Below are 23,774 nucleotides of genomic sequence, written 5' to 3' on the forward strand. Positions count from 1 at the left end.
AATAGTGCTGGAATGAAGAATTTTTTTCTATCAGCAAAGAAGAAGGAGAGGAGAAGAAATTTGAAAAGAAGAAAACTTGCATCGGGAGAAGGCAAACCTGTGCTGAAGAAGAAGAAGAATGGGAAGGGAGGAGGAAACTTTGACTTTTTTAAAAAGCCAAAATTTTTACTCTAGTTAACTAGAGTAGCTGTGTAAGCAGGCCATGCGGGTGTCTGCATGCACTAAAATGACGGGTAAATCACTTGGTCCGAGGTGCAAAGAGCAGTGTTTGATTAAAGAGTCAATCAGTATTAGTCCGAGATGCAAAGAGCACTGTTTGATCAAGGAGTCGATTAGTATTAATTAGCGTATTAATTTTCCGTCTTGTCTTGTAGGAGTACATGAGTTCGTAGGTAATTTGGGAGGCAAAGACAAGAAGCAGAAGCCGAGGAAAAGGATGGTTAGAGACAGGGGTGGAGGGAGGGTACGGCATGGTTAGAGACAGGGGTGGAGGGAGGGTACGGTAAGGGCTACGTGCCATATCAGAATGTTTTGAAGGGGATGAAGGTGCCGCAGCAGTGCGCAGCGTTGCCCTATCAAAGGAAAGCTCCTCGCTCCGCCACTGGTTAGAGAATAAAATCTAGAAAAAATGAAAAGATAAGGTGACATGAAGTGAAGGAGATCATAAGATGCAAAACGGGTAGCTTTTTGGGGTTAGAGAGGAGAAAAATGATGTGGTAGAGAAGAGGTGAAAGGTCTGTTGGTCTCGGTGCTGCTCATGTGAACCACTAAATGCAATAATAAAGTCACTCCACCACCTTTCTTTTTCTTACTTCTGATTCTTTTTACTCATCTTTCAATGTTCTTTTGCAATCCTTTCTCTATTCCCCCCCTCCTCAGCTTTCTGAAAAATATATTCTATGATAAAAAAAAAATATATTTTTTTAGAAAAATATCTTTCATAAAAATATTTATTTAATTTAGTTATGATTTAAAAATCGATTATTCATCTATACATATTTTTAGTTTTATATGAACATAGAAAATAATTTTATTAAAATTATAAAATATATCTAAAAATATATACATAAGATTGGAAATGAATATTTTCATATAAAGGAAATGTCTATTCACGGAGATATCTAGAATCTATTAAATTATTTGTGGTTCTTAAGTATTCTCTCTCTCTATATGTGTGTATGGATGGAAAATCTCCTATTGGTCCTTAAGTTTATCACTTTTTACTATTTGATTCGTCTTCTCCTTTATGAATATTATCTTTATGCCGTGAGAGGATTTTTTTTTTTTAATTAGAAATTTTGAGTTTAAATTTTAAATTCATAATATTTTTAAAATTTAAAAAAAGCATTTTACCTTAATTGGTTTACTCGATATGGATTAGAGTAGATTTTGAATAGCATATAATCTAGGTTTATTGTATAAAAAAATTTAAATTCTTAATATTTTTCATATTTATATCCAGACTTTAAAATATTGAATAATAAAATTAATTCTTTCACATTTTTTCTCAATTTTAACTATTTATTTTAATTAATTTTGATCAAATAATTTTTAATTCACTAGCATGATAAAATTATTTTTTAAAATACTCATTGGATAAAAGAAATTTAAATATTTATATTAATTTATATTTATATTTTAAATTTTAAATAATAAAACTAAATATTTTCTAAAATATAACAACTATAATCAAGAGGCTAAATTGAATTTAAAAAGTTAACAGTAAATTACAATATAATCTCTAAAATTTTTATATTAATAAACCTATAATCTTTTAATTTACATTTTATATTGAAAGTACATCCATTTTATATTTATCATATTTAATATCAAATAAATAATTATTACAAATAAACTTTTACTACATAAAATATCAAAGGTAAATATTATATATTAAAGTATTTTATTAAAAGTTTATACTCACTAATATAAATTATGCATATATTTTTAATTTATGAAAAATTATATTTATATTAATAATATTAAATAAAATAAAATACTACAGTGTATTAAATAATATTATTAATATGAAATACAATTTTTATTAGATAATATATATCATAAATTTACTTATTTTATAGGTAAATAAAATAAAAATATTGAATATCTCAAATAAGAGCAATGTGTTTCATATATTTAAGTTACTACAAAAATCATAAATAAAAAAATATAGATACTAAAATATGTAATATTTTATTTTATTTTATATTATTAATATAAATAATTTTTTTTATATATTAAAAATATGTATATAATTTATAATAGTAAGTATAAACTTTCAATAAAATATTTTAATATATAATATTTACGTGTGATACTTTATATAGTGAAAATTTATTTGTAATAATTGTTTAGTTAATATTACATACTATAAATATAAAATGAATGTACTTTCATAAAATTTAAATTAAAAAATTAATTATTTTTTAAGTAAAACTAATGGTTGTATTAATAAAATTTTATTAAATAAAGAAAAATATCAACCCAAACAGAGAGATGATCATGCTTAATAAATTCTCTAGCCAAAGTATGAGCAGTTAGAGTGGCATGACGACGAATTCATTTAACAGAAATATCAGTTCTAGGATCTAACAAAGATTTACAAGCATTCAAAATTAAATCCAGTTTAGAAATGTCTAAATGTGTAGACTAAAAAGTTTGAACTACCTGCAAACAGTCCATAAGAATGCAACTATTAAAAAGCAAAAATTCCGTTGCAAAGAATAAACAGTAATGGAGAGCTAAAATTTCAACAATTCCAGTATACCATTACCTTTCGAAAAACTAGAAACACCACGTTGAAATATAACATCATAGTTTTCCACAACAAAACCGTAGCCAATAAAATCTTGAGCTTAAAACAAAGTCTCATCAACTTGACAAAGTCCCATCAACGTGACAAATCCAACTGAAATTGTCCAAACTTGAAGATGACGCACGAATTTAAAGAGGAATAGCTTCACGATCATGAGTAGGGTTGGAGGAATAAAACAAGTTCTTGCCCTGATATAACGTAGTAGTGGTATTTCCATGCAAAGCACCAACACGTTGAGCAGCTTCTCAATCCAAGATATGATGCATGACGTCTTCCACAAGGTGAGCTGCTGAATTTTGTACCTGGTTCCATAATAATGAGTTCCTTGCTAACCATAATCTCCATGCACAGACCATTAGAAATGTTTTTTGAACCTTGTCTTGAGACTTAAAAATCTGCAGTAAAAAATTAAAAAAATTATCATTAGGCTGCAAATCTCCCACTCCCTCTAACCTCCAAACTTCCTTGGACACAGGACCAGAAGGAGCCTGTGGCGGTGCATGGCCAGTGGCCTCCGTCGGTACATGACTTTCTACTTCTTCTCCGACTTGAAGTTCTCCTTAATTCCACCTGTGAATAGTAATATCACACTTCTATAAACTTCAACCTTAACCCCCAAACTTTTTTTAACATCAACACAATTTCAGTTCAGATCAAACACTTCATAAATCATCTCATAAATCTCAACATAAAACTTATACCAATAACTCATATTTACATCAAAATTAAAATCTTCAAATATATCTAAACCAACCATATACAACTTCATCTCTAAAACTTTATGTACATACCATATTTCTAAAATCAAATTCATATAAAAATTTACAAAATATACCCTAAGATAGTTAATGATGTAACTCTGGCTGGTAGTTAATGATGTAACTCTGGCTGGGTTGATGCAGATCTTGATCTGCTGCTACTTGGATCCACAACCTGTGCGAGGAAAAAATAAATTCCTACGCGCTAAGCAATTTACTTAGTGGTGCTCAATTTCTTTTTTTTTTATATATAAATAAAATATTTAAATCAAAATTCATGTAATAACAGTAATTCAAACAAATGACAAATAACTATATAACAAATAATTTGAAATAATTTAAATCATATTATTAATTCACATATATATACATATTTTAATTTCATAATCTTTTTATTTTTCTTCATCATGTAAAAAATTTTATTTTCTCTTCATACTTTTATTTATTTATTATTTTTCTGTTGACCTCTATAAATTTAAATGGGACTGTTAAGTCAGATAAGGAAACTGTAACTGTAGGGCACAAAGTACTAAATACCTGTATGGCTCAAAAACCGAGTCTATAACTGTAGGGTACCTCATTGTATCCCAAAAATTAGTGTAACTGTAGTGCAGTACTGCAAGATCTCTTCATACTTTTATTTATTTATTATTTTTCTATTGGCCTCTATAAATTTAAATGGAACTGTAAGGAAAACTGTATGGCACAAAATACCAAATAACTGTATGGCTCAAAAACCGAATCTATAACTGTAAGAGACCTCATTGTATCCCAAAAATTAGTGTAACTGTAGTGTAGTACTGCAACATCTGTATATGGTATGCCACACTCTTAAACTAACTCACAATTCCCACCAAACTTACTAGACCCAGACTTTAAATAATTTATACATTTAAACATGGGAACAAAAACTTTCAATACAGCATAACTTTCAATTGTTCAAACTATAATATTTTATCATATTACAACTATACTTTTAAACATTGTCATATCATGTAAATCTATTAATTTAATTCAACTACATAAATTATAAATTCATAATTTAATCCTTAATTAATTAACTATTATTCTTTTTAATTACTATTATTTTTTTCTAATATAATATATATATATTTTTTTCTATTTATCACAATATACCTTATTTCATTTTTCATTTTTTTTTCTTTGAATTTCTATTTTTATCTTATATTATTATTATTATTTTTAAACATCATATTTACACTATATCTCACTTTTCTTATCCCTTTAATTTCTATTTTTTTTTCATCTAATCTAATATCACTCTTTTTTTTTTCTACTATTTTTTTTTTTATTGTAACTATATCTAACCAAAATATATTTCTATCAAAAAAAATATAGAGTCATTTCATTTGATCCATAACTTAAATTTTGGTTAAATTACTTATTAATTTTAAAATTTTCTATCTGTTAAATCTATCATTTCTCAAACTTTGATTATACAATATAATTAAACTATTATTCACTTGATCTATTTCTACTAGGGTAGTAAAATTTTTAAATAGAACATAATTAACAAATTCTTAAATTTAGTCAAATAAAGTTGAGCACAAACCTTAACCTTCTAAAATCTTCCACAAGCTTAAAATTTCCTAATCTTTCTTTTCTTTTCCTTTTCTTTTAGAGTTTCCACTATTCCCTTCCACTTCTTCTTCATGAAAAATAAACCAATACATCATATTAATACAATATTTCTCATAAATATTCACATAAAAATAATAAGAAACATCCCTACATCAAAACCCCTAACATACCTTTAAAATTTCAAACCCTTGGTTACTATTCACTCTCCCTCAATCTTGAATTTTCTTATTGATTTCTCTTCTTTTCTTCAAATTCTACTTTGAAAATGTGTTGGGAGAAGATGGGTAATTGATTGGAGATAGAAATTTGAAGGAATTTTGGTGTAGAAAAGAAAAGATGGAGAAGGAGATTTTGTTTTGGTTCACGACAGAGTAAGGAGGATTGAAGAAATGGGTTCTTCTTCTCTTCTAGTCTTTTCTTCTTTCTTCCTTTTCTTTTTCTTTTTCTTTTTTTTGGCTTTTTTTTAGTGAAGTGGCTAGCAACTTGCCACTTGTCCTTAACTTAATTTACTTTATTATTTTTTTCTTTCTCTCTTTTTTTTTTATTCTTATTCTTTTATTTATTTATTTATTTTTATTTTATATATATATATTTTTTGGGTGTTACATTTATGCTCTTATTAGTTTTCATATTGTATATCATTTCAAACACAATCATAGCATTATCGGTAATCAACCGATGAGGGATAAAGGCAAACTGATTCTCAGAGATAATCATAAGAAGTACCTTTTTAAATCTGTTCGCCAAAACTTTAGCCACAAGCTTATATAACACATTACATAACGCAATTGGATGACAATTGGACGAAAGTCTTTAACAGTTTCAGGACTATCCACTTTAGGGATCAAAACAATCAATGTTTTAGTAAGAAAAGAAAGAAAAATACCTTGTTGAAGCCATAGGCGACAACCATCAAAAACTTCATTGCCAATCAAGTGCCAAAATCTCTGGTAAAATGTAGGATTTAACTCATTCGACCCAGTGCCTTGTCTGGATGCATCTGAAAAAGAGCAGCTCTAAATTCCTCATTTGAAAGAGAGCACAAAGATCAGCATTATTGGCATCACCAACTCAAAAACCCGTTCACAATCTACAGAACCGCCATAAAAAATAGATTGAAAATTATGCAGAACATGATTTTTAATTTTCTGCTCATCCTCAATCCAGGTACCCGATGACTCTTTTAATTTAGTAATACGGTTCATTCTTTGTCTACCATTAATTTGTACATGAAAAAATTTTGTATTTCGGTCCCTATTTTTAAGCCAAAAGCACTTTGTCTGCTGTTTAAGTCTAGCTTCTTCCTGCTCAAAAAGATATTCCAATTTTGCTTTAAAGAGGCGTGAGAAACAGTACTGGGCCAATTATCCAATAATCTCTATATAGTCTTCTTCTTTTGCCAAAACTCTATATTTTTACTCCTACCCCACAATGAAAGAGTAAAAACTAAATCATCACGTTTCATCAAAAGGTTGCGTGATATAGAATTAACAACCTCAGCCAGACCCTCATCACATAACCATGCATTATCAAATTGAAATCTCCTTCTATCTCCCCTATTATCCTTAGGAGCTGTATTAATCACCAACGGTTTGTGATCCGATCTAGGAACATGAACAACCGAGCAGACAACATTAATGAATTTATGAGTCCAGTCCTTAGTAGCAAGGGCTCTATCAAGCTTCTCTCTAATCAGATTATTCGACTCCCTGCCCTTCTCCCATGTGAAAAAAGAGCCAACAATGGGTATTTGAACAAGATTACTGTCCTCAAGTGTCTGTCTAAACCCCAGCATAATATAATTTGGCAAAGTTGCTCCTCCTTTCTCATCTCTCGAGCATAAATCATTAAAGTCTCCCGAACAAAGCCACGGAAGAGAGTTTCTACGAGATAAAGTTCGAATAAGGTTCCAAGATTGATGTCGTCATTACGATTCCGGAAACTCATAATAACCAGTAAACCTCCATTAGACATTACCTTGCGAAACAACCAAATCAATAAAATTTAAAGAAAAGCCAATCACAAAAACAGACACATGACTCTTCCACATTAACAAAAAATCTCCTCCCAATCATTGTCTATTGACTAAGAAGCAACCATCAAAATGCGAGAGTATCGAGTCAAATAGGGACCATAGAGGGACCACAGAGGGAAACTTGGTAAAAAAGCAAAAAATTAATATTTATTAATATAAAAATTTTAGAAACTATATTATAATTTACTATTATTTTTCAGATTTAATTTAGTTTTCTTAATTATAGTTGTGATAATTTGAAAAAAATTTAGTTTTATTATTCAAAATTTAAAATTTTGGATATAAATATAAACTAACATAAATGTTTGGATTTTTTTATCAAATAAATCTTTTAAAAAATAATCCTACGTAGCATGGTATTTAGACTAAAAATTTAATGATGAAAATTGATCAGGACAAATAATTAAAATTAAAGCAAATACAAAAGGATTATTTAATTTCTAAGATTTAAAGTTATGAGTAGGGCTGTGCAATCAGTCGGTTCGGTTCCGAACTGAACCGAACCGAAAAAATCGAAAATTGAATTATAAAAATATTAAAAACTAAAAAAATCGATTATAAAAATATAACCGAACCGAATCGAACCGATAAAAATCGGTTCGGTTCAGTTCGATTTAAACAGAAATCTGTATTTTTTTTAAATTTTCTGCTTTTAATTTCAGTAGAATAATTTAATAAATATTTCATATAAATTTATCAATAAATATTATTTGAATACATAATAATAATAGTTAAAAAATCCATAAAAATCCATATAAAATTTAAAAATATATATAAAATCAGTATTTCTATGTATAAAATCGATTTTTCTGTTTTTCGATTATTTAACACGTTTAAACTGAACCGAATAAATTGAAAAATACTAATCGAACCGAACCGAACTTTTCGATTAATCAAACCATTAAACCAAAATTGATCGATTCGGTTCGGTTTTTCGGTTCAGACTGATTTATTCTCTCCCCTAGTTATGAGATGTAACTTTAACCTAGAATATCTTGGGCTCGTGTTTTGTTTTTTATTTTTTAATTCTGAGGGCAAAAAGCCCAACAAAAATCTGTTATTAAGACATGTCTGAACGTGCTCATCTTCAATTCTGAACCTATTACTAGTTGTTAGTGGATTAGGCCTTGGGCTGAGCTCTTCATTGATGGGTTAGCTCCTCAGTCCAAAAATTATGTGGGCTCTATTAGACTATTACTATAATTTTATAATATTACATAATTGAAGGAGCAATTTGGAATAAAAAATAATTTTTTATAACAGATAAAAACTTCAATTAATGAAATTTGGACCACATTAATCATTGACATTATATAATAAGATATTCATATAACATACCATTCTTGATTTGGACCACAATGATATTGTCTTATTCATTTCATCATCAATGATGCAGAACTTAGTCTCTGTATATGACAGCAACACCCCACTATTTCACTAGAATTCTGAATATACCCCTGCACTTTTAAATATTCTACTTTCTTTGCATATACTTTTTCTTTGCCCATGCTTTTCCTAGTTTTCATCCTTAAATTTCTTTTATAATAAGAAATTCAGAATGCTGATTAAAAAAACCTGATGAGAATTGAGAACTCAAGGAAAATTTAAAGAGAAAATACAATATCTTCAAACAGACCAAGTGAACAAAAATTTTATGTAGATAGGGTCAACATGAAAATGGTAATATGCAAGGGTCTTATTTGAGAATAATGATAATTATATTGGCAAAAGTGCAATTATCCATAATGAAAATAGTGTATATATATGAAGTAATAATCATATAGCTGATGCATATCAAGTGACAATGGCAGAAGAGGTGAAGCTAATAAACTCAGGGCCAAGTCCTTTTGGTCTGAGGATAATTTGGGCACTAAAGATGAAGGGCATCCAATATGAGTCAATTGAAGAAGATCTCTCCAACAAGAGTCCTTTACTTCTCCAACATAATCCAATTTACAAGAAAGTTCCAGTTCTGCTGCATAATGGAAAACCAATTGTGGAATCTCTAATCATTCTTCAATACATTGAAGAAACTTGGAAGCAAAATCCTTTGTTACCTGCTGATCCTTATGACAGAGCCATGTCAAACTTCTGGGCAAAATTTGGTGATGACAAGGTTTGTTATTATTCTTCATTTTTGAAATATAAGGACTAAATTATTATTAGTGATAAAATTTAGGGACTAAATTATAAATTTTTATTTTTAAAAAGAAGAGATTTATAATTTAGTCCCTAAATATTGTCATTATTAACAAGTTAGTTCCTACATTTTCAAAAACCTATTAAAACATTTTTATCTTTTCTCCTTGTCAACAAAATAATCATTCTGTCTATTTCTGCCGTTAAAAATATAGCCCCTTCTTTTCTTCTTCCTCCTTCTTTCTCTTATTCTTTTTCTTCATTGATTCTTCATCCTCTTCTTCTTTTTCTTTGGTTCTTCTTTTTCTTCTTATTTGATTCTTCTTCGATTTTTATTTTTATTCTTTTTCTTTAAGGAGGAGGAGGTTATTCTTCTTTTCTTTCATCATCATCATTTTCTTTTTTTTTTTTTCTTCTTTTTTGAGGAGGAGGAGAAAGAGGGACTATTCCATTTACGGAAAGAAACGATAAGAACATTTTAATAAATATGAGAAAAGATAAAAATGTTTTAATAGATATGTGAAAAGATAATGATATTTTAATAAATTTTTAAAAATATAAGAATTGACTTGTTAATAATAGTAAAATTTAATGACTAAATAAGAGATTTTATTTGAGGGTAAAATTAAATTTTAAAAATTTTTTCTTTTATTTTTTTTTATCTATTTTTAACGGAAAAGTGAATGAAAAAACTATTTTATTGACGAAAGAAAAAATAAAGACGTTTTAATAAATTTTTAAAAATGTAAGAACTGACTTATTAATAATAGTAATATGAAATGACTAAATTATAAATCTTCAAAAAAAATTAAAATCTTAATACATTTTCTTTTTTAAAATAATAACAAAAAAAAACACAGGTTCTTCCATCAATATGGTATGTATTTATAAAGAAAGGCAAAGAGCAAGAGGAAGCCAAATGTGAGGCATGGGAGAAGTTGAAATATTTAGAAGAAGAGCTAAGAAGAGGAAAGAGATTCTTTGGTGGGGAAACTATAGGATTAGTAGATATTGCATTTGGTTGGATTGTTAACACTGTAAATGTATTGGAGGAGCTGATTGGGATTAAAGTGATTGATGGAGAGAAGTTTCCATTGCTGGTTAGATGGATGAAAGATTTCTCAGAGTCTCCTGTCATCAAAGAAAACTGGCCACCTAGAGATGTGCTCATGTCCATTTATGCTGATTTTCTTCAAAGTTGCCATTCTAATTGATTAATGACTAAGCATGCTCTCTTCTCAAAAATAAATAAATAAATAAAGTGCATGTAATGTTTAATTTTATATAATTTTTAAATTCAACTTGAAGAGCAATTTCTTTTTTTTTTTTTTTTTTTTCAAATCTCAAATTGAAGCAGCAATTTGGAAAAACAAAAAGATAAAAAGTTACGTCGGACAAAAATGTGGACCCTAAATCATCGAAATTATATAATTAGATATTCATATAAAATCATGGCGGTTTGAACGATGATAATGTTGTCTTGTCATTTCAGCATCTGCATGACAGCACATCAACCATTTCACGAGAATTCTGTTAATAACATATATACCCCTGAACTTTTTATTTTCGACTTTTTGCCCCCCAAATTCACAATTTAATCCTCCAGAATTAGAACATGTAACGATTAAACCATCTTAGGTAAGTGCAAATTAGCTCAAAGAGAACGGAGTATCAAGGATTTTATAAGAATGTATTATCTTTATCTCAAGTTAATGTACATATTACCCATTAGCCAATTTGGGATATAATATAATATAAACTTTTAATCAAGGCTAAAATTGCTAGAAGCTTGTAGAGGTTATTTTCTCTGGGAATAATAAAAATAATCATATAGCCGCTAGCAGAGTTGTACCTAATGAACTTTGTATATATATATATTGGGTGGTTGCCATATGGTTGATGCATATCCAAGTGATAATGGCAGAAGAGGTGAAGCTGATAACCTCAGGGCCAAGTCCTTTTGGTTTAAGAGTAAGCTGGGCACTGAAGCTGAAGGGCATCCAATACGAGTCAATTGAAGAAAATCTCTCCAAAAAGAGTCCTTTACTTCTCCAACACAATCCAATTTACAAGAAAATACCAGTGCTGCTGCATAATGGAAGACCAGTTGTAGAATCTCTAATCATCCTTCAATACATTGAAGAAACTTGGAAGCAAAATCCTTTATTACCAGCTCATCCTTATGAGAAAGCCATGTCATTGTTCTGGGCAAAATTTGTTGATGACAAGGTAATATACTTGCTTTTCTATTTTTAAAATTAGCTGAACATACCCATTTCATATGTTAATAATGCAGGTTCTGCCATCAATATGGTGTATTTTTATGAAGAAAGGTAAAGAGCAAGAGGAAGCTAAAGCTGAGGCTTGGGGGAACTTGAAATACTTGGAAGAAGAGGTGAGAGGAAAGAAATTCTTTGGTGGGGAAAATATAGGAATAGTGGATATTTCATTTGGTTGGGTTGTTAATAGCCTGAGTGTAGTGGAAGAGCTTGTTGGATTTGAAGTGATTGATGGAGAGAAGTTTCCATTGTTGATTAAATGGATGAAAGCTTTCTCAGAGTCTCCTGTGATCAAGGAAAACTTGCAACCTAGAGATTTGCTGCTCTCCATATATGGTGCTTATCTTCAAGCTCCAACTACTTATAATTGATTTAGGGATAAGCATTTTCCGAAATGTATGTAAAACTCTTATTATAGCTATAAGACGATTGCAATACGAATCCTTTTTCTGTTAAATTTGTGGACCGTTGTGGATAGGCTGAGCAGTATTCGGTAAAATCGAAAAAATTGAAGAAATCAAATTAATTTTAAAATTTGATTTGATTTTTTATTTAATTCGGTTCGGTTTTGATTAAAAAAAATTGATTTGAATCTGATAATAAGAAATTAAATTATATTAAAATTAAAATATTTTAATTAATTTTTAAAATATTAAAAATAAAGTGTAAAAAATAAAAAAATTATTAAAAATTAAAATTGATCAAATCGAATCGAATCAGATTGATTCGATTTGATTCGATTTCTAATTAAAATCGGTTAGATTTAATTTTCATAAATATTAAAATTTTAATTTTTAATTTATTCGATTCGATTTAATTTTAAATCGAACCGATCGAATACTCACCCTGATTGTGGATATGTAACTTTGTAAAATAATTTGAATAAATCTGCTAGGTTTAAAATTTTATTCTTTTAATTTTTAATTTTTCTTCTAAAAAAAATATTATTTCTTTTCATTAAAAGAAAAAATTCTTAATTTTTAAAATCAAAATAATTTTTAAACTTTTAAAAATTTTAACTCCTTTAATTGAGTTATTCTCGATTAAACAAAGGCTTCAAAGTTAATCAATCGGCTTATATAAAGCACTAATTATAATTTTTATTAGGAATGTTCATGAATTAGTCAATTATTCCAATCTAATTAAAATCAATAGATTTATTTAAATTTTATATTTTTTTTATCGATTAACCAACAAATGAATATAATATTTTAATTTATTATTTTTATTTTTTAATTTTTAAAAATTAAAATTAATCATATTTTTATACATGCATCATGTTTTATAAATACATTATTTTATCTTTCTATAATTATTTCATGTGTAATAATTTTTAATTTTTATAAAATTAAAATTAGCTATATTTTAAAAAAAATTAAAATAATGTACATAAATTATTTTATTTTTTTTAATTTCTATAAAATTAAAATTAGTTACATCTCTAAAAAATATTAAACTAATATATCAAAATTATTTTAATTTTTAATTCAGACAAAATTTAAAAATAGCTACGTTTTTAAAAATAAGAGTAAAAATAATATGTAAAAGTAATTATTTTTTAATTTCTATAAAATTAAAATTAATCACTTGTTAAAAAAGTTAAAATAATAATTTTATTTTAATATTGATATTTTATTTTAAATATATTATCTAAATTTAATTATTTAATTTAATTTTTATAATATTTTTAAATTATTTATCAGTTATACTTTTATTATTTTATTATATTTCATAACTAATATATAATTAATTAGATAAATTTTATTTTAATAATAGATAGAGTGTGGAATATTAAATAATTTAAATGGTTAATTGTATGAATATAATATATGGATTGGATTAAATTGTAGTTACTAAACTAAATAATTATATATTACTATGGATGAAAATGATTTGCATACAAATTTAATTTAAATCAACCTAATTTTTATACTAAAATTTTCATTTTCATTGAAATAAATAAATAAACTAACTGAGATATTTAAAAAAAAAAATTTATTATTTATTTTCTGAAATAAATGAACAAGTGGGACATAAATCAACAAATGGTTAAAAAAATGTCTCCCACTTGTTCATTTCATTTATGTCAGGCACATAATAAACAATATATACTGTTTTTTAAATAAATATTTTTTCATAAAATATATTATAATTTTAAAAAATTATATTAAAATTTAATAACAAAAAATGATTTTATTAATGACAATGAACTACCCTATCACTAAAATTTTTATTTATTTTTTAAACGCCATTATCAAATTCGCTGAATACAATTATAAGTTAATCAAATTGCTCTTGAATTATTTAAAATTTAATTTGTTTCAAGTACTGATTTATAAATATACTCATTTAATGAAAATTATTTAATTCTCTTAAATTTAAAATAATAAATTTTCACTAAATTATAACATATATAATTAGAAATGAATAGTATTCAGTTTGAATTGAAAAAATGAATCAAATTAAATCAATTTAAAAATTTAGTTATGTTTTTTATTTATTTCGGTTTGATTCAATTTATAATTTTAAAAATTTTAATTATTTCAGTTCAGTTCGATTTTAATAAAAAAAATTTTAAAAAATTAAATTGAACTGAATCGATTAGTATAAGAAATTAGATCATATTAAAATTAAAATATTTTAATTAAATTTTTAAATGCTAAATATAAAAAGTAAAAAATAAAAAAATTATTAAAAATTTAAACTGATCAAATTGAATTAGATGGATCCGATTCGATTTCTAATTAAAATTAATTTATTTCGATCTATATAAATATTAAAATTTTAATTTTTAATTAATTCAATTAGGTATGTTCACCTTAACATACCATGCAAGAGTATAATTTTATGGGCTTTGCTTATATCAAGTCAGAAATGGATGTATGATGAAACTTTTGTTTTGTTTGGCTATGGGTTTATATATATATATATATATAATTTCTTATTTGTATTTTCATACGCATCCCTATGATTGAACCTCGAATGTTCCATTCTTTAAATATATATACCGATGTACTCGAGGCTAATAATTAAATACCCAAAGCGACAAATGAAAGATTATAAAGGAAAAAAGACAGCCAGCCCAATTTGTATTGTTATTGGATTTATTAATTAAAGATTCGTCCTCATAAAAATACATTAGCACTTGCCTTTTTTTTTTCTAATTTTCTCTTTTTTCCTAATAATAAACTTCCAAGCAAAAGAGGCTGAATGGGGAGCTTCGTGCACTTGAAGTCCATGTGCATATATATTAATGGTAAGCCATGGGCTAATCCGAGACAATTGCATAGCAGCACAACACAATGGCAGAAGAAGTGAAGCTTTTCAAGACATGGTCAAGCCCATTTGGCTTAAGAATTGTGTGGGCATTGAAGCTCAAGGGCATCCAGTATGAATCAATAGATGAAGACCTTACCAATAAGAGCCCTTTACTTCTTCAATACAATCCTGTCTACAAAAAGATTCCTGTGCTTCTGCATAATGGACAACCTATTGTAGAGTCACTTATAATTCTTGAATACATTGATGAGACATGGAAGAAGAATCCCTTGCTGCCTGAAGATCCTCACAAGAGAGCTACCGCTCGCTTCCTGGCGAAATTTGGCGATGACAAGGTAAATTTTCCAGGAGCAGCTTTTGTATATGATGCAAGTTATGACCATAAATTTAGTGAACACATTATGTTTTCAATTTCAGGTCATGTCCTCAATCTGGGCAATATTAACCAAGGAAGGAAAAGAGCAAGAAGAAGCTTCTGTTCAGGCCATTGAGAACCTGAAATTCTTAGAGGAAGAACTAAAAGGAAAGAGATTCTTTGGTGGAGAAGGGATTGGATTTCTTGATATTGCACTGGGTTGGCTTGCCAATCTGGTCCCTGTATTGGAAGAGATACTTGGTTATGAAGTCATAGATAAAGCAGGGTTTCCATTTTTATCAGAATGGATGCTAGAGTTTTCAAGTTTTCCTGAAATTAAAGAAAACTTGCCTCTTCATGACAAGCTAGTTACCAAGTTTCGTGCCTACCTTGCAGCAGCACCTGACAAATGAACCTGTTCATTGTAGGCATTGAGAAAGTAAATCATTTGAATTATCAGAAAATAAGCTCAAACACCTGTATGATTGTTTTGGTTAAATTTGGCATACCTTGTGCAAACCCAACCAATTTATGTTGGGCCGCCAAATGAACTCCATGTCATGAGATAATCAATGCTAGTTCATTCTACTTTCTTGTCTCAATCATTGATAAAAAAACATTGTTGTTCCATGGAATTTCAGTTATACATTGACTGGCAACACTTGGTTGTTTTCAGCAGGTTCTAGACTGCTAGTATTCAACTACATATACAAGACATTAACCAAACATAATAAACAATCCAACTGAAAATAGGAAAACTGCAGAAAGATATATGGAAATTTTCACCACTTGAAATTGATATATGATAAAATGTTTTCTCATTATTTAGCATCACGTACCTGGCCAAAAGCATTTGCAATTCTCTGAGCCACCAGAAGCAAGTGTATCTCGAAGTTATCAATTCTGGCAAGCACTTCCGTTTGTCTCATACTACAATCCAGATTCTCCAAGGAACTTTTATAAAACAATATATTCTCTCTCCAATTCATAAAGTTTGGCTTATGCAGTGATGGTGCAAAATAACACCTTGAGACTTGGACAAATTATGTGGAACTTGTAAAATTGGCAGACATCTTAAGGGTCTTGTAAAATTATAGGATGGACAGTTCACTAAATTGTCCTTTGTATCTGAAGCATAGAAGAGTGATTATCTTCTGAAGTGTCGTTCAATTACCAGGAGGAGGTTTTGAAGCATAGAAGAGCCATCTTCTGAAGTTGCTAGAATAACATTCTATGTAACAGGAGGATTTACAGCTGTTAAATTCTACAAGTAAAAATATTGCCAACCATGACATGTCAATTTCCCATATAAAAAAAAAAGAGTACAGAGTTGATGTTGCTAATACTGCTCAAGGAGGAAAAAGTTCTCCATAGCATTCTGGATCTAGAAGTCGAACAGAATATTATTCAATCCAGGATTACTTTCCTAAAACCCATTTAAAACAGCTGATGAGCCAATGTAGTGAGACTGAGATAATTGAAGATAAGAATGATATGCGATGATAGCACTTAAATTAGTTCTTAAGCAGCTACAATGAAAGCAGCGTACAAGACGACAATGGATATTACCAGCCACCATGCTTATGAATTTTAATTTGCATAATGATGCTCATTTTCAAACCTGCAAACGAGGTAGAAATGATCATATTCAAAGTCTCAAATTTAGCTATCACAAGGGGAAATTTTGGAACAAATTCAGAGTCATATTAACCTTTTAACATCAATTGTTTGGCACCCATATTGCAGTTGTAGATGCACTGCATTGTTGAAGATCCTCAGCCACAAAAAGAAAAAGAACTATAATAATAACTAATTAATTTAAGTCAACTAAACAAACCTTATTCCCAACCTTAGAAATTGGCAATATGCATCTGCTTTATTATTTTTACTAGGTTTATGGTTATATAGAATTGTTAGTGCTGCTAATTGCTAAAATTTTCATTGGTACTTCATCCCAAGAAGCCCAAGGTCCACCTACAGTCCTCTTAATTGTTGTAGCTTGGATATGCTCAATGTTGCTATCCCTACAATTGGGGTTCACAGAAAATGCCCAAGCAATCTCCATCAATCCATCACTCGAATTATTTAACATAAAAAATGTGATATTTAAAGAAATGGATCACCAATGATCCCCACAGCTACATGTCCCATCTTGGAACTTATGAAATCTATTGGCATCTCTTACTAATATTTCTCTTTTTACAATCTTTGATACGTATTTAGTCCAAGTGTGACAATCCCCACAAACACGAAGGTTTTTAAAAATTTGCAAGGGGGTCCCTGGTTCTGTATTTAACAATCCAAATACTATAGCAAGCCTTTCACTGTGGCCATAAAGTAAGCCTCTCTTTTCATCCTCCTCAACGTCATGCAGAGCATATTGCAAATCAGCTGCATAACCTTCTTTGGCCATCAAATTAGTAAGTATCCCTAATAAATTATTTACCTTCTCATACTGTTTAAAGAACTTATCTTCAGTCCTGAAAGCATACACCCTTTTTCTAATTTCAATCCAACTGCATCCAGGATCTTTTTTCAGCCCTCTGGCCTTTATGGATTTCCTTATCATTCTGACATCATCCCACCTCCCCAAAGCTGCATAAACATTTGCTGCTAAAACATAATATCCTGGATCATGAGAACCTGGTTGAAAAATATTTTGCGAGATGCGTTCCGCAATCTTCAGGTCTCCACTAGCTCGACAAGCACTAAGTAAAGCGCCCCATATGCTTGCATCTGGCTTCAGTGGCATTGACTTTATAAACTCTTCTGCTTTCGATAACTGGCCAGACCGGGACAGAAGATCAACTACACAAGCATAGTGCTCAAGCCTGGGCTCAATGTTGTAATCCTTCTTCATGAGGTCGAAATAAGCCAGACCCTCTTCTACAAAACCTGAATGACTACAAGCATAGATGATGGCAACAAAAGCAACATGATCAGGAATAATCCCAGCTGCGATCATCTCCTCAAAAGTTCTCAAAGCGTTCTTTCCTTCACCATGCAGCCCATATGCAGAGATCAATGCAGTCCATGTAACCACGTCTTTTGTTTTCATATGCTCAAATACTCTGACAGAGTATGTTAAATTGCCACATTTTGAGTACATTTCAATCAATGCATTTCCAATGGGAACAGCTAACAGAAATCCAAACTTGAAAGTATAAGCATGAACCTCTTTCCCTTGCCTTTTGGCAGCTATCGCAGAACAGATAGGCAATATACCTAACAAGGTGGCCATATCTGGCATGAATTCCTCATTCTTCATATGGGTAACCATTCTTAATCCCAAAATACAATCTTCAGCCTGGACACAAGCTGCAATAACTGTATTCCATGTTACTATGTCACGAACTTTCATATTCTCAAAGACCATAAGGGAGTCGTCTATTTTGCCACATTTAGCATACATATCGACCAAAGCATTACATACAACCAAATCTGTATCAAATGCTAGTTTAACTAAATCACAGTGGATTTCTTTTCCCAGTTTCATGTCTGCTGATCGAGTAGAGATAGACAGGAGTGCCACATAAGTGATAAAATCAGGTCTCAAGTCCATTTTCATCCACTTAAAAAGCTTCACCCCTTCACCATAGCTTCCACTTTGAATATAACCATTGATCAATGTATTCCACGACACAGAATCCCTACATTTCATCCTGTCAAAGACGTTTCTTGAAGCCAGTAAATCCCCACACTTAGCGTACATATCAATAATAATATTGCTTGCTGTGATATCACATTCAAAACCACTTCTTATCATGTAATCGTGAACAAAATTTCCAAATTCCAAGTCCTGCAAGAGACCACAAGCACGAAGAACAGCTGTAATTGTCAACAAATCTGGTCTAAACCTTCTTACCATCTCCATAAATAACTCAATCGACTCTTTAAACAGTTCCATTTGACAATATCCACATATCAAAGTGTTCCAACTAACAGTGTCCTTAACAACCATCCCGTTGAAAACTCTTCGAGCATCCAATAGCCTACCAAATTTGAAATACATAGACAGAAGTCCATTGCTCACTATGATATCGGCATCGATCCCAAGCTTTTCCACCAATCCATGAACCATCTCACCTTCTTTAATAGCAAGCAAGCCTCCACAAGCAGGCAGGAGACTTGAAATGGTAAAAGGGTCGGGATTCAACCCAGCCATTCTTGCCTGGTAATAAACTTCTAAAGCCTCCTCCCAATACGCATTAGCACTATACCCAGAAATCAAGCTATTCCATGACACAATGTCCTTGTGGGGAATTTCCTCAAACACATTACGTGCTTTTATCAAATCACCGAACCTCGCATACATATCAACTAGCGCATTACCTATGTAGGAATCAAATTCAAAACCTATTTCCAAAACATGATTGTGAACAACACGACCTATCTGAAAATCCCCCGCTGCTGCGCACGCATTGATCACAGAAGGAAAGGTGTATTTATCTGGCTTAAGTTGTATATCCCGCATTGTGGAGTAAAGTTCAAGAGCTTTCGAGAACAATCCACAGTGGGTGAGTGCTCTAATGATCGAATTCCACTGATAGACATTGGTAGCAGGAGAGAAATGGTGAAAGACCGAAAGAGAAGAAATGGGGTCTTTGAACTGGGCATATTTGCTTATGAGCTTGCCAGCGAAGAAGGCAGATCTTTCAAGACCTGATGTGATTAAGAGGGAGTGGACATTGTGAAGTTGTTTGGGATTTGCTGCAGATGATAGAGCTTTCGAGAGGGAGGAACGGAGGAGTTCTTCCGTGCGTTCACGTAGAATGCCCAACTTCGCTGTTTTCATGAGACAGGGCTCACTCGCAGCAGCTGAGCCCCACCCTTGCAAACCTCTTACTTGCTTTGATTTCTTTCTGCAAGTCTTCCCATTCCATAAGAATTTTTTTCATTTTTTTTCTTTTTCAAATGATTTTAACCCTCCCGTTCACAGAAAATAAAATAACTTTTTATTTTTTCCGTGTAAAAATATTTTTTTAATTAAAAATATCTTTTGATAATTTTTCTTCCATTGATTAAAATTAATCAATAAGAAATAATTTTTTATTATCTGATTTTACATAGAAAATCTTGATCCATAAATTAAGTTTTTTTAATCTTTTTTTAACACTTTAAATTACTTATTTTAAATTATTTATTAAATTAAATATAACTTAAATTTAAGTTATTTCAATAAATTAATTATACTAATTAAATATTAATACGTTACAACATATAACAATACAAATGACTATTCATTTTTGTTTAGTTTATAATATAATGAAGAAAAGTAATTACTACTATGTATTCATAACTAATTAGTTTTATGATTTTCTTTCCCTTCTCCATTTTCTGGTTTTTTGATTCTCTGTTTGCTTCAAAGGAAACTGGAAAAAAGAAAGAAAGGAAAAATGGACTAATCAAAGCAAATTAACGAATCAAGCCACAACATAATGCAGTAAAATCAAAGCAACTGCAAGAATCAAAATCAAAGCAACTGCAAGAATCAAAATCAAAGCAACTTCAAGAATCTATCCTGGGAAGGAATATGAAGAGCTTTATTATCAAACAAAACCTAAATTCAATAGATAATCCACTAAATTATTTCTTGGAGCAATCAGTTGGCTTGAAAGAAACAGTTTTCTCTTGAAGATCATATCCGACTAAGAAATTCACCTGCGCCAAATTCCCAAATATTGCACCAGATCTAATAGGTGCAAAAGAAAAACACGTAACACTTTCAGAAATTTGAACAAATGTGTTCAGAGGCTTGAGCTTCACATCTGCACCAGTGAAATGTGCTGTCAATATAGGAACCTTTATATCAGATTCAACAGTGTAACACAGACTGAGAGTGCCGGTGGGATCTGAGACACGTTCTCCATTGATAGAACTTTCTACTTCTGATTCCAGTTCTGAGTAAAATTCTTCGGGGACTAATGTCAATGTGGTTCCAGAATCAATAATGATGTTTCCCTCAATAGTTTCAGATGAAAAACTGGGAAATTTTATTCTTTTCTTTCCAACACTTATAGCTTCCAGTGTCAGAAAGTAGAAGGTGTCAGGATTTTTGCGGATTAATGGGGTAGACATGGTTCCCTCACCTGAAACCACGCCTTTACTTCCAAAGTTCAACTTGCTTGAGTTTGCTGTTCTGGAGAAAAATGGCACCAAACAGTAGGAAAATTTCCCACCGATTGAAGAACCCAGTTGAGAGATGAGGGAAATGGAGCCACCTCCAAGTCCAACAAGGCCTGAAACTTGTCCACTAAACGCTCCACTATTGTTATGTCCGCAGCCAAATACAGATTTAGCGAGAGCCACAGGGCGGCCACTTGTAGAACCCAAGGTAATAGTTTCAGCAGCAAGATTTCCAACAGTGAAGGAGCCATCTCCATAAGAATATGAGTAATGACATTGATTCCTTTTGCATTTTCTTTCAGATAGGCTTCGACATTGACGAGTGGAGCAGGAAAGGTCTCTATAAGTTGATGAAGCTTTTGGATTAAAAATAGGAGCATCTTCTTGATAACACTCGACACAGGGGCGACACTTTGTCCATATAAGGTCGCTGCCCGTGTCAGCTATAGCTAAAATTTCAAAAGCTGGTGTGCCAAGTGAAATTTTCATAAGATACTCCCCCTGATTATTGAATATCTCAGACTCCACCGTCGTGGGAAAGACCGAAGAACTCTCTTGGTTAAAATGATGGACACGGCCTATCGATCTACGAAAAGCATTAGAGAAGCGTTGAGTATGAGTTTCTTCAGGTCTGTAAAAGGGAGACGTTGGTGAATCTCTGTTAATTAGTTCTACACTAAAGCCATTTCCTGGTTCAGAAGCAGCATCACAAGAGACTAAACAAAAGAGACAAAATGTGAAAATGGCTAAAGCTACAAAGCTTGCCATGAAGATGATAAAAGAATGGTTATGGAGATTAGGTTAGTGAAGATGAAAATGACTAAAGCCGTCGGCTGTTTATATAGGCGGAGATCATCTTACTGTGGTTCACCGGAAAATCAACAGGAGATTTTGTGGTATTATTATTATTACCTTAGGACGAGCACTTGCCTTTTATGAATTAATTCACCGGTAATATTGGCTGTAACCGTTGAAATTAATGCGTATTTTTACAATTTATTTCCTTTTATGAGTTGATTTTTATTTCCTTTTATTTAATTTATTTTGATTTGCATTAAGGATTCCCATATAGAAAAAGAACATCAAATTTGTCTGGTTAATTTTTTTGAGTTGAAAATTTGACTTTTTTGTTGGTAGAAACGATAATTAAAACTTTTGTTTCAGGAAATTAGAAAATTTTCTGGTTCGTTTTCATCCATTTTTATTATTTTATATCAAAATAATATTTTATAATATTATAATGTTAATAAATATTAACGATTTTCATAATTATTTTCATATATAATTAAAAAATCGTTAGTTGCCTTATTGATTACTGATGTTTTAAGTTTTTTTTAAAAAAAACTTATATATTTTTATATTTGAGTTTTACATACGGGTAAATGAATCAAATCGTTGGTCAGCTATTCAGGTTCGGTTCGATAAAAATTTAATCGAGTTTGATTCGATTTATAAACGAGTCAAATTCGAACTTAATTTTTAGACTCGTTTCGTAAACGAGTCAAACTTGAACTCCATAGTATTCACTTCGTTAAGTCTAATAAGCTTGACTCGTTTCTGAATTCATGAGCAGACTCACGAATAGATTCGTAAATACAAGTAAATTAAGATTATTATCATAAGAGACATAAATTTAAACCCTATGTACACTTTCATGAGTCAAATCTAAATTTTTTAAAATTCAGCTCTATATAATTTATTTACACTATTAAACTTGCATATATTCTGATTATTCAAATTTAAAAATTTATTTTTATAAGTTTACGAGCTAATTTATAAATATACTTATTTAATTAAAATTATTTTAATTTTAAACTTATTAGTTTTAAACTAAAACTCGTTATACATGTAAATAAATTAAATTACTTGTAAATTATTTGGGACTAAATTCGATAAAAACTCGACTCGTCTAAATTCGTTTGCTAAACGAGTCAAGTTTAAACTGTTTAATACTCGACTCGAATTCGAAATGAATTAAAATTCGAATTCGGTTCAAATTCGAAAAAATTTTAATCAATCAAATTTGAACTCTTCAAAACTCGACTCGATTCCGTTTGTTTACGCCTTTACTTAAAATTAAAAAATTTTAATTCTAAATTTAATTATAAAACGTGCATGTATAACAAAAAAAAATTCTTATTCATTTAAATATAAATAAATATGGGTTATTTTTGAATCTCAACCTTCATCTCTGCAGTGTACAAATGAATTTGAGTTTCTCGTAGGCTGAGTAAGGGAAGGGTCTATAGATTTAAAAATTCCAATATTAAAAAATCTTAACTTTCTAAAACATTTTTAATATTTTTAATATTTTTTAATATTTGTTTAGAAAATGTTCTATAAGCGCCTAGAAAAAAAATTTAATATATTTTTTTATTCTTTTTAT

General features: G+C 29.9%; 5 protein-coding genes across 5 annotated transcripts; 3 read left to right on the forward strand and 2 right to left on the reverse strand.

Annotated features, from left to right (window-relative positions):
* The first annotated feature begins 8,990 nt into the window (after positions 1-8,990).
* LOC110623670 (probable glutathione S-transferase) lies at positions 8,991-10,676 on the forward strand. Its single transcript, XM_021768678.2, has 2 exons — positions 8,991-9,326; positions 10,210-10,676. The coding sequence occupies exons 1-2, from the start codon at positions 9,015-9,017 to the stop codon at positions 10,561-10,563; spliced, it is 666 nt and encodes a 221-aa protein (XP_021624370.1). The 5' UTR covers positions 8,991-9,014; the 3' UTR covers positions 10,564-10,676.
* A 394-nt stretch (positions 10,677-11,070) lies between these two features.
* On the forward strand, positions 11,071-12,085 carry LOC110622459 (probable glutathione S-transferase). Its single transcript, XM_021766962.2, has 2 exons — positions 11,071-11,578; positions 11,646-12,085. Exons 1-2 carry the CDS (start codon positions 11,249-11,251, stop codon positions 11,997-11,999), a joined length of 684 nt encoding a protein of 227 aa, XP_021622654.1. The 5' UTR covers positions 11,071-11,248; the 3' UTR covers positions 12,000-12,085.
* Positions 12,086-14,930: 2,845 nt separating this feature from the next.
* LOC110622001 (probable glutathione S-transferase) lies at positions 14,931-15,778 on the forward strand. The gene is made up of 2 exons (XM_021766332.2): positions 14,931-15,242; positions 15,325-15,778. Exons 1-2 carry the CDS (start codon positions 14,931-14,933, stop codon positions 15,673-15,675), a joined length of 663 nt encoding a protein of 220 aa, XP_021622024.1. The 3' UTR covers positions 15,676-15,778.
* A 1,568-nt stretch (positions 15,779-17,346) lies between these two features.
* Positions 17,347-20,171, reverse strand: LOC110622000 (pentatricopeptide repeat-containing protein At3g03580). Its single transcript, XM_021766331.1, has one exon. It carries the CDS (start codon positions 20,055-20,057, stop codon positions 17,382-17,384), a length of 2,676 nt encoding a protein of 891 aa, XP_021622023.1. The 5' UTR covers positions 20,058-20,171; the 3' UTR covers positions 17,347-17,381.
* A 677-nt stretch (positions 20,172-20,848) lies between these two features.
* Positions 20,849-22,156, reverse strand: LOC110623318 (aspartic proteinase CDR1). The gene has a single exon (XM_021768235.1). It carries the CDS (start codon positions 22,154-22,156, stop codon positions 20,849-20,851), a length of 1,308 nt encoding a protein of 435 aa, XP_021623927.1.
* Positions 22,157-23,774: the final 1,618 nt, after the last annotated feature.

Source organism: Manihot esculenta, chromosome 9 (genome assembly GCF_001659605.2).
Source record: "Manihot esculenta cultivar AM560-2 chromosome 9, M.esculenta_v8, whole genome shotgun sequence".
In the NCBI taxonomy this organism is placed as follows: Eukaryota; Viridiplantae; Streptophyta; class Magnoliopsida; order Malpighiales; family Euphorbiaceae; genus Manihot; species Manihot esculenta.